The 11,461-nt window shown below is 48.2% G+C and overlaps 1 protein-coding gene and 1 long non-coding RNA gene across 3 annotated transcripts in view; one reads left to right on the top strand and one right to left on the bottom strand.

Moving 5' to 3' along the window:
- PIK3IP1 (phosphoinositide-3-kinase interacting protein 1) overlaps nucleotides 1–1,101 on the bottom strand; it is a 7,076-nt gene extending 5,975 nt beyond the window's left edge. The window contains exon 1 of the mRNA XM_015562906.1: nucleotides 865–1,101. Within this exon, the coding sequence (XP_015418392.1) occupies nucleotides 865–949 (85 nt within the window). The 5' untranslated portion in view covers nucleotides 950–1,101. The remainder of the gene's footprint in view (nucleotides 1–864) is intronic.
- On the top strand, nucleotides 871–11,259 carry LOC107182841. 2 transcript variants are annotated; one of them, XR_001513596.1, is made up of 5 exons: nucleotides 871–956; nucleotides 3,067–3,229; nucleotides 7,521–7,654; nucleotides 8,398–9,666; nucleotides 9,761–11,259. It is a non-coding gene; the product is annotated as an uncharacterized LOC107182841 (long non-coding RNA). The 2 variants fall into 2 exon arrangements; XR_001513597.1 differs by lacking the exons at nucleotides 7,521–7,654; nucleotides 8,398–9,666; nucleotides 9,761–11,259 and adding an exon at nucleotides 4,392–5,163.
- Nucleotides 11,260–11,461: the final 202 nt, after the last annotated feature.

Consider the following 11,461-nt stretch of genomic DNA (forward strand, 5'->3'; position numbering starts at 1 on the left):
GGCCCGGCGCCGGGGAGGACTGGTCCGCCCGGTACAGGTGGCCGCTGTCCGACAAGCAGCCTGTTAGGAAGAGGAGCCCCCTCAGACACTGGAGCCGGGGAGCTGGGGTGCCCTGGGCTGCGAGACCCTGGGCGCGTGGAAAACCGCGTCGGGGCTGCACGAAGCTCTCGCTGTTTTGTTTTTCTTCTTCTTCTTCTTTTTTTAAAAAGCCGGAAAGCACTACACACGTGCGAGGGTCGCTGTTCTGGACCCTGTGGCCCCCGAGGAGGAGAAGGCCTGGCTGGGGGTGTCGGTGCAGTGGGCAGCCGGGCCTGAAACTCCCCCGTGTGGTCGTTCCACGTTACATAAACTCTGGTGGTGCCTTCTCCGCGTCTCTGGCCATCCTGCCCTAGGGACACTCCCTCCTGGGAGAAGGCTGCAAAAGCCTGGGCCCCGGCGGGCACCAGGGGAGCCTCGTACGCTGCCTGGAGGTAACTTCGAGCTCCCACTGCCCACAGCAGGAGAGCCCCAGGAAGAGGCTGGGGAAGGAGGGCTTATGCTCTGGCCACACCATCCCTGCGAGGCCTCGGGGAGTAGGGGGAGAGGAACCCCCCACCCCCACCCCACCCCACCCCCAGTTCCATTCACTCATGAGCCACAGGCAAGAAAAAGGAAAGAGAAAGTAGCCACTTGCCTTTGTTCTTAATGGCAAAGATGGAGCTGCAAGCCCCCTGGCCAGGAAAAGGGGGGGGGGGGTAGTTTTCGTGGGACAACAGAAACCGGCTAAAAGCTTCCTTTCCTGTCATCTGTGAGGCCTGGGAAACGGGGGGCTTGCCCCTCACTGCTTCACTGAGTTGCTGCAGGAAGGAAAGATTGTCATCTTACCTCCAGATGCATAGGCTTCTGCGAGGAGCAGGTTACTGAGGAGCAGTGTTTGCAGCCAGGCCAACAGCATCCTCACCGCCTTCATCTTGCAGGTGATTGACCAGTTGGGGTCCCCTTGGTGGCAGTGGAAGCCTCGCGGTCCCAGCCTTGCAGCCAGACCTGCCCTTGTTATGCTCTTCTGGTAAACAGCCTCTCTTTAGAACTGGGAGCTTCCCAGCTCGCTTGCTGCAGGGAGGTGCTTTTATTTTCGCTGAAAGGCGCCCCCTGGCGCCCTATGCCATGCAAGATCACTAACCCTGAGCCAAAAGAGGAAGGAGCCCCGCCAAGGAAAGAGAGGCAGCGAAATTCAGCCTGTCCTCCGCAGGGAATCCGTCTGAGACCTGCATCGGCTGCATCCGCAGGGCTCCTCACCTCCCCTGCTTCCCTCTGTGAGGGTACAGCAAGAGCAATTCTGTCAGGAGGCGTTATAGGGGTGGGGGTGGGGGGAGGTCTGGAAGTATAGCCCCACCCAGGGAAAACAACTTAGGGAGGACATGCTAGCTTCAACCAAGAGGGACTCAAAACCACACAGAGGGCACAAATAACAGTATCCAGGTAGAAGTAACTCTTTATATCCCTTCATATACATATACATATACATCATATACATATATGTTTGTATAATTGATTTCAGAGAGGAAGGGAGAGATAGAAACGTCAATGGTGAGAGAGAATCATTGATCGGCTGCCTCCTACACGCCCCCCCTACTGGGGATCAAGCCCACAACCCCAGGCATGTGCCCTGACTGGGAATTGAACCCAGGACTTCTTGGTCCATGGGACAATGGTCAATCCACTGAGCTATACGCCTTATAAAAGAAAAAGGGCCTTTGTGGGTTATACATGTTTATGAAGAGTAACTTCTTTTAAAAAAAAAACAGTATATCTTTGTCAGGTTCAGATCAGTCATATTCCTTTGCTTATATTTGGATTTTGGGGTGTCATATATAGTAGGAATACAGAAGGGGTCTTTTTTATTTATTTATTTTTTTTATTTTTTTCAGAAGGGGTCTTTTTAGTTGAAACTAAAGGAAGGGGCTGAGGAAGGAGGGCTGTGCTCTGGCCACACCATCCATGCAAAGCCTCTATAAAGAAGACTGAGGGAGTAGGGGAGATGAATCCCCAGTTCCATCCACTCATGAGCCACAGACAAGGGAAGGGAAAGTGGTTACCTGCCTTTGTTCTTTTTTTCAAAATCCTATATAATAAAAGGCAAATATGCAAATTGTCCACTTGGGAGTTTGACCGACCGGGAGTTCGACCGCTCGCTATGATGTGTGCTGACCACCAGGGGGTGGCATGGAATGAAAGAAGGCCCTAATCAGCCGTGATTGCCGGCCAGGCCTAGGGACCCTACCTTTGCACAAATTTCATGCACCAGGCCTCTAGTGTGTGTGTGTGTGTGTGTATGTGTGTGTGTGTATTTCAGAGAGGAAGGGAGAGAGTGAGAGAGAGAAACATCAATGATGAGAGGAAATCATTGATTGACTGCCTCTTCCACACCCCTTACTGGGGATCATGCCCTCAACCTGGGCATGTGCCCAAGACCAGAATCGAACTCAGGACCCTTCAATCCGCAGACCAACACTCTATCCACTGAGCCAAACCAGCTAGGGTCTTGCCTTTGTCCTTAATGGCAAAGATGGAGCTGCATAATATCTCCATGTTATGCAAATATTGAGGCATTTGTGCAGCTGTACTTAGTAGTCTGTCCTTCTAGTTCTGAATTCATATAAAGGAAGTTAAATGTTTTCTCTCCCCCCTTCCCCCACCCTATGGGAAATCCATTTGCAGTGATTTATATCCATCATTATACCTCTCCACATCCTTATGAGTTAGGCCTTTTGGAGTTAGGACAGTGGTTCCCAATGTGAGGCACATGCCCCATGGGGGGGGGGCAATTTGATTTTTAAGGGGGGCAATTTGAGAATGAGTTATTAACTGAATTTTTTGCATTTCCTATGGTTCTAGGGGACTCATATATAGTATATAAACATATATTGTGACATATTTATGCATTTCAGTTCTCTATAATATGTTTTGAAACTTTATTTGCTATTTTTTAATATCACTTCATATTATTATTTTTTTAAACAATTTCTTGGTGATTTCTTCCTCAGTAGTTCAACTGTCCTTTCACCCTTTTATTTTTCTCTTTCATAGATACCATGTTCTTTGGGGGCTTGTTAAGAAGTGGAGCTGACTAGGGGACGAGCAATGGATTTGGCCTCACTGGTTTTGGCATAAGGCAAGACATGCGTGTAGAAACGCCCAAGAAACAGTTCGATATGGGACTAAAGGTGGACCAACTGGATAGAAAATCAAAGTAAGACTCGAGTGAGTGCAGTGGAGTTAAGGAGGTCCTAGAATAAAGGCAGGCTGGCAAGAAGGCTTAAGAGAGCTTTCGGTCTAGCCTTAGCATTCATGAATATAATGAGTGTGTGAACTCCGAAATGAGTATGTGAACTCCGCGAAGCCTGATGCGGGTGGGGTGGGAAATAACCTCAGATCCAGACTTCGTAGCTTAACAGGAGCATTTGCAGTAATCGGGGGAGTTCAGAGATGAAGCCCAGGAGTCCCGAGCTGTCGGGAAAAGGGGACAGGATGCTAGGCCCGGTCTAGGCAGTCATATGGCATGAGGGGCTCTGTGGGTTAACTTCAGGGAATGCAATGCTTTTGCCCTAAGCTTTGCTCTGTCTCCAAAATGTAAAAAAAACCCGCTCATCTGTGTATCTTAGGTATGCCAAGCCCTGGTTGTGTTGTTTGTTGTGAATTACTTTGATCATACACAGTGTAGTTAACATGTGTATTTATGTAAGCAATATGTAAATCAGACATTTATCTATTAAATATATCCTGGTGGGGGGAAAACAAGGTAGCTGGGAAAATGCCTCTAGAGTCTAGCCCATCTTTAAAATCATGGTATTTTGTTCTACTGTTACAGTTTGTGCTGTCAGGCAGCCAACAGTTACTCAGCCTTTCTGGACCTGACTACCTCTGTGTCAGGGACTGCTTTTCCTTTTACCATTATCCCAGTTTCCTACTGGCCATCGCTCCCATTCTGCTCTGTTGTGTGGATTACTCTCTTCAAAACTTTCTTCACCCATCTTTTCCCATGGCTTGTCTCATCCCATTTCCTCTTAAGAGATATACTTAAGCCCCAGTTGGTTTGGCTCAGGGGATAGAGCATCAATCCGCAGACTGAAGAGTCCCGGGTTCGATTCCATTCAAGGGCATGTATCTTGGTTGCAGGCTCGATCCCTGGCCCTGGTTGGGATGCATGCGGAGGCAACCAAGCGGTGTGTCTCTCTCACATTGATGTTTCTCTCTCTGTGTCTCTCCCCCCTCTTCTTCCATTCTCTCTAAAAAAAAAAAAAAGCAATGGAAAAATATCCTCAGGTGAGGATTAACAGAGAGAGAGAGATCCTTTAAAGAATCTATATGTCAGGAGGTACTAATGAATTTTATAATATACTCCTGTCTCATAGTCAAATGGAGAGAGAAGAAAAAAAGAATTCAAAACAAGATCATAGAGTAATTGTGGCTGAAAGGAAATGTAAGGGCAAGAGAAATCAACATCACTATGATGCCCAGCCCTAAGTTCTGATCACTGCCCTTCTCGCCCTCTGTGAAGACCAGACAACAGAAGTGAGCAGTGTTACGGGTGGTATCATAAATGGACTCAGATTGACCCCAGCATGGGCAGACCCGCGGTTCAATAATAGAAGATTAAGTACCAGCTTCAAATACTTAAGTGTGCTCTCTGAGTTCCCGATGATGCTATTTTCTACCTGGAGATTTCCTCTACATTTACTTTGATGGCTCAGTTGGAAGTCCGCCATCACTGCAAAGTGTTCTTGAGTTTTGTGCAGTATTGGCAGCAGCATCCTTAGTATTCTGACGTTAAAAGTAAGAAATCCCTGCCTTGTTGCGGCCAGGCTGCCGCCGCCCAGGCAACAGTGGAATATTTCTACTTTCTAGGATCTTGTCCTCTCCCACACTGAGTGGCCTAACCTTTTATCACCTTCAAGAGTCATCAGGCGGATGAGAAAGCCTCCCATTCCTACAGTGGCTCTGCCATCAGTCGGTAACATGCTTCTGCTCTGAGTGTCTAATCTTTTGGGCATAGTAGGGAAACCTGCTCCAGTAAACATGGAATTGTTCATATATCTAAAGCACTTGGAAGAGTACCTCACACATGTTAAGAACATGTTAAGAACTTCTGCTATTATCTATAATAATAAAAGCACAATATGCTAATTAGACCAGATGTCCTTTCAGACGACCTTCCAGATGAAGCTGGGCCTGTGAGGGAAGCCCAGGTCCTGGGTGCCAGAGGGAAGCCAGTGCCGGCAGCCGGGGGATGGAAGGCCTACTCTTGCATGAATTTCATGCATCGAGCCTCTAGTTATTAATATTATTTTATTGCCACCATCTAGGATCAGAAGCTAGCGCCTAACTAAGCCTCTACTTTTTCTCTTGTTATGCTGGGTAAGCAAACCCAAATTATCTGGAAATAGGCTTGATAATATTTGGTGTCTTCTCAATTTTGTGAGCATTGTTGGCTCAAAGAACCTTAAAAAGGTCAAAGTGTTGTCACTTTAGTATTTTTACTTTCTAGAGCTTTCACTTCCCTTTTCTGGATTCCTGAGGGATTGAGCCTGCAACCTGGGTCCACGCCCTTGACCGGAATCAAACCCGAGACCCTTCAGTTTGTAGGCAGACGCTATCCCCTGAGCCAAACCGGCGAGGGCAATGTATCTTAAATGAGGAGAAAATTACCTGAGCCTTTTGAGAAGTAGGAGCTTTTATCCTTGACCCTTTTGTCTAGCTCAGTGATGGCGAACCTATGACACGTGTGTCAGAGGGGACACGCGAACTCATTTTTTTGGTTGATTTTTCTTTGTTAAATGGCATTAAAATATATAAAATAAATATCAAAAATATAAGTCTTTGTTTTACTATGGTTGCAAATATCAAAAAATTGCTATATGTGACACGGCACCAGAGTTACGTTAGGGTTTTTCAAAATGCTGACACGCCGAGCTCAAAAGGTTCGCCATCACTGGTAGCTAAACAATCTGAAAATTTCTGGCTCCCCCTGCTGGTCCCTCCTGGGCAGTTGCATGTACTGGTAGGTGCATCTGGGGACATATGATTGGAGCCAGAGCCAAGTTCTGCCAAGGGAAATTAGAACACTGTTGTGGAATACCCTAGCCGGTTCAGGCAGGCCCGAGGGGGAAGAGAACAGCTTGTGGAGAACAGTTCTGGGAAGTGCAGCTTTCCGTGTAAGGGGCAGGGTATAAGGTGGCCCACTGCCAACTCAGGTCAGGAGGGCAGGGCTGGTGCCTGCAGCACTGAAAGACTATATCATGACTACATGGGCCCATAATGAGCTAGTCATTATGTGGGGATCACACCCTATATTGATCACAGAGATGGGCATTGTCTCCCTTAAGACAAAGCAGCCTGGGCTCAAACCTGGTCCCCATGCACACAGAGGGGGAGATACAGTTTTATTTTGGCCTCTGTGAAAGGTGAGGCAAGGAGGATGGTGAAGGTGGATGGGAGTGTCCTCAGGGTTCATGGTCCTATGTGGTGTACACGATCCCACCTCCCAACTCTGAAGACCAGTAACAACTCTGTGGATCCCTGGGCGGATGTTCTGGTAGGGCCTCCTCCCTCTGTTTCTCTGTTGATTGGCAGTAAGTTCCCTATACCTGCCGCCCCCTCCCCCCCAGATCCATTTCCAGTTGTTTATATGTATTTGGCTTTTCCACAGCACAACTTTCCAGAAAATGGGCTGGCTGGGGCTTGATGGATCTTACCAGACTCTAGTCAGCTGCAGGCATCTTTTTTTTTTTTTTTTGCAGGCATCTTTTTAAAGGGAGTTAAAGATGGTAAGATACTAAGGGCAGATCCCCTCCCCTTCTCTCAACCCCATCCCCCAAGCGCAGTGTATTTCCACTTAAAGTTGAACATGGAGAATAGGCTTGTGTTCTCCTTCAGGACATAGAGATAAGCATGTGACTTTCCCCAGTACACAAGGAAAGGAGCCCACTCCAGAACCCCAGGGTATGAAAGTTGCCATTGGACTTGGGCAGGTGTAACTATGCCACGGTCATTATAAAGAAATATTCGGAAGGAATTCATTTCTGTAGTGGGCGTTGGGGATGTGGCTGGCAGTGGGCAAAGTCCTACATTCTAATGGAGGAAAGCAAACCATAAACAAATAAATATATAATATGTCAGGCCCGGCCAGCATGGCTCAGTGGTTGAGTATCGACCTGTGAGCCAAGAGGTCCCGGTCCAATTCCCGGTCAGGGCACATGCCCAGGTTGCGGGCTCACTCCCTAGTGGGGGACGTACAGGAGGCAGCCGATTGATACTTCTCTCTCATCATTGATGTTTCTATGTCTTCCTCTCTGAAACCAATAAAAAAATATATATATTTCAAAAAGTAGATATTTCAAATAATAGGCTCCTCAAAAGAATATAATAATAGCTACTAATGTGTACATAGTGCTGTACAGTTGACAGTGTTCCCGCATATACATTACCTTACTCTGTTTTCACGTCACCCACATAAGGAAATTTGCTGTCTTTCCATTTTACAGATAAGGAAGGTAAAATTCAGAAAGATTGCACAAGAGAGCCAGTTTTCAGCTGCCACACAGAGGAAGACACAGCCAGTTAGTCCCGAAGAGTAGCAGCCAATCAACAGAAACAGCCGCTTCTCCAGGGCTGTCAGGTAGGAGGAACTGCACCCCCCAGCCCTGTCCCAGACCAACCGCAGAGAGGAAAGGGTGGGGACGTGGTGGAGGACAGACCACGTTCTCCCACTCTCCACTCAAACCCTCACAGCCACGGCCAGGTCCAGCTTCCCTGGGAGGGGGCAGAGCAAGAGCTTTGAAGGGAAGCTTGAGATGAACATTTAAACTTTTTTTATTATTGATTTTAGAGACAGAGGAAGGGAAAGGGAAACATCAATTTGTCGGTTCGCTTATTTATGCATTCATTGGTTGGTACTTGTACATGCCCTGAATGGGGATCGAGCCCGAAACCGTGTGTATCAGGACAACACTCTAACCAACTGAGTTACTCGGCCAGGGCAGATATGAACATTTGTAAAATGAATGTTTTTACTTGTGTAAACATTTAAAACAAATCTTAAATACCAGGAGGTCACAGTTCGATTCCCGGTCAGGACACAGGTCTGGGTTGGGGCTCAATCCCCAGAGTGGGGTGTGCAGGAGGCAGCCGATCAATAAATGGTGATGGTTCTTATTAGAATGATATTTGTTATTTTAAGAGCTGGCTGCGGAATTCCTCTTAGGTAATTGTCTTTATTTATCCAAACTGGACCCGACACTGGGTCAGTCGCCCAGCTGAGCCTCATGGTCTGCCCTGACCAGCTCTTCTTCACAATCTGATTGCTGGCTGACTTGTCCCAGCAGCTCCTACACACTCTGAAATGGCCCTTTTCTTCCTCAGTGACCTGAAGGGACTTGTCACTTGGATCATCAGCTGGTATTTGGACTTCAAGGGCAAGTTTGCCCATATTTTCCCTTCTCTGAGCCACCTTGCTTCCCCCACACCCAGCCCTCTATGTCCAAGTCCTAAGCATGCTTCAGGGTCCTTCTCTGATGCCACCATCTTCTCAGACCTGGCCGGCATCTCCTCCTTCTCCAAATCATCAGAGCTTTTATTTCCCTTCACCTCTCATGTCATTTTCTCTCTTGTGGTGCAGATATTTGTGTAGGTGTATGTCCCACGTCCTGTACTATTCTGTTTAAGCTCTTGTAGGAATTAAGTCTCTCTCGGCGCACAGTATGCATCCAGAATACCTGTTGAATGAATTAGTGGCTTCTCAGTGTCAAACACTATTCTAGGTATTGGGAATACAGAGATGAATTACCTTTGCATGAACCCCATTTGCAAGGAAACCTGGTCTCCTATGGGGAGACCCATAAAGATTGTGAAAAAGTAGGAATGTGTGTGGAACAGGGAGCTGGCCTAGAGGAAGACAGTGATGGAGCCCTGGGCCCCATGGTCAGACAGGTCAGGATTCATGTCTTGGTTCTGCCACTTCACAGCTATGTGGCATGGGCCTCTGTGAGCCTCAGTAAAGGTAAAGCAGTATCTACCCCACAGGGTTGCTGATGTACAGAGGGCCCCTGGCACGGGTGTGACACCGTGTAGTGATGTAATAAATGAAAGTTGTCTCCCTTCTGGGGGGCAAGGAAAGCTGTGCAATTGAGGGGCCATCTGAGCGGAGCTTTGAAGAAGAATTCTTCAGATAAACAAAAAACAAGTACTTTGTAGGCAGAGGAAACTACATGAATAAGCAAATCGTTTGTCATCATCCAAAGAAAAGCTTTAAAAAAAGTTAACCTAGCCCCCCCCTCACACACACACACTCATGGAATTTGTGGCCTTTAACATGGACCCCGAAGCTTCCAGCAGGCCCAGGGCTCAGATTTTGACTCAGAAAAGAAATGCCCTTGAAGGAGGAAAGGGGATGTCAATAATCATGCAGTTTCCTTCTCAGTGCCGCCAGGGGCTTAGATGTCAGCCTGGTGAGGACTGGCCGCAGCCAGAGCAGCAGTTAGGGAGGCAGTGGGCTCTCCCTGAAGCAGAAGTAAGCCATTTCCTGAGGTGCCCATCCACAGGATATAAAGCAGCTGTATTCAGAGGCGCCTCCCTCCACACTGCCTTGTCCTCAACAGAAACTTGTTTTGTTAGGATGGATTAGTCTCTTAGGTAAATATTTGGCATTTCCTTTCACATCAGTTTATCAAGAGATGCAGATCCAGACATTAATTATTCTGCCCCCCTCGGTCTCTTCCTCCCCCAGTGAGAACCGGTCCACAGCGTGTAAGAGGCACCCTCCGCTCTTGGAGGGGTCCAGAGAAGGGTGGCAGGTGGCCGTGGGAGATGTGCTACGTAAGGCCTAGAGGCCCTGCTGCCAGGCTCTCAATTATGTGAACTGGGGAGTCACCAGCCCGCCTCCTCCAAGAGCTTGGAGGGATCAGCAAGACTTGGGAACACTGTCACTCAACGTAAGAGGACATGACTATTTACTCCTGCAAGAGACCTGTGAAATTCTGAATTCTCTGCCAAAACCGTCGCCCTCTCCTTAACCCTGGTGCCTCCAAGTACAGCCTTTCACAAAAGCCAGAAAGCAGAGGTAGATAAGCAGCCAGAGAGAACCGAGTGGACAATCACAGGATTCGACGACTGACCTCATTCACCATTTCCTCCAGGGCTGTCTTCTGCCAGCTCCCTGCCGACCTTCTGCCCTCTGCCCTGCCCACTGTCCTGCCCCTACCCTCAAAAGGAGGGTGAACTGGGTAGGCAATTCTTATTCTGAACACATTCGGCCCATCTTTGTGCGGACTCTGGAGTTCCTGAGAGCAATCTTGGTTGGGGGACGTGGCATTGCATTCCACGTGGATCAATGGATTGATTGGCAGACCAAGAAATCACAAGCTCCGGGTGTCGGATTAATTTAACTCACATGAACTGTGAGCCCGTGGTTGGCTGGGATTTGAGTCTGGGTGGCATCCAAGATCTGAAACCAGGGAGGGCCTGGAGAGGCAGGAAGAGAAGCGGGTCTTGTGCAGTGGCCGGCAAACTGTGTCCCGGGGGTCAGACCCAGCCTGCCACCTGTTTTTGCACAGCCTATGAGCTAAGAAGGGTTTTTACATTTTTTTAATGGTTGGAAACATCAAAAGAAGAGAATTTTCTAACATGTAAAAATTAAATGAAATTCAATTGCAGTGTCCATCAATGAAGTTGTCTGGGATCACAGCCATGCCCATCCATTTATGAATGTATTGTCTTTGCCTGGCTGCTCAGCAGCGGAGCTGAGTAGCTGTGACAGAAACCATCTGGCTCCCAAAGCTGAATGTGTCTACCTTCTGGCTCTTTACAGAAGAAGCTGGCTTATCGCTGCTGTCATTCATTTTTATGAGCGCGTAGTCTGGTGGAGGAGGTGAACGAAAAGGGAGCTTTCTGAGTGTTACCTAATGTGCTTTACAGCTATGAGTCCATGTAATCCTCACAGCAGCCACGTGACTGAGAACTGTTATCCTTGTTTTCCACATGAGCAAACGGAGAAGCACCCAGTCAGAAGGGGGTGGTGCTGGGATCTGCCCCCGGCACTGGTACCACCATGAGCCAGGGCACAGTGACAATGACCAAGGAAGGGGCAGAAGCAGTGTCGAGGCAGGCAAAGACGTCGTGAACAGATAAGATTCAGAAGCACAGAGCTGTTAAGAAAGAGCCTCCAGCCATTGCCAGTTTGGCCTCAGTGGATAGAGCGTCGACCTGGGGACTGAGGGGTCCCGGGTTTGATTCCGGTCAAGGGCATGTACCTTGGTTGCAGGCTCCTGGCCCTGGTCAGGGTGCATGCAGGAGGCAACCAATCGACGTGTCTCTCTCACATCCGTGTTTCTCTCGCCGTCTCTCCCTCTCTCTCTAAAAATAGAAAAATATCCTCGGGTGAGGATTAAAAAGGAGGAGACTCCCGGGGGAGGGTGTTCCGTGGGGAAAG

The sequence above is a fragment of the Myotis davidii genome, unplaced genomic scaffold (genome assembly GCF_000327345.1).
Source record: "Myotis davidii unplaced genomic scaffold, ASM32734v1 scaffold478, whole genome shotgun sequence".
In the NCBI taxonomy this organism is placed as follows: domain Eukaryota; kingdom Metazoa; phylum Chordata; class Mammalia; order Chiroptera; family Vespertilionidae; genus Myotis; species Myotis davidii.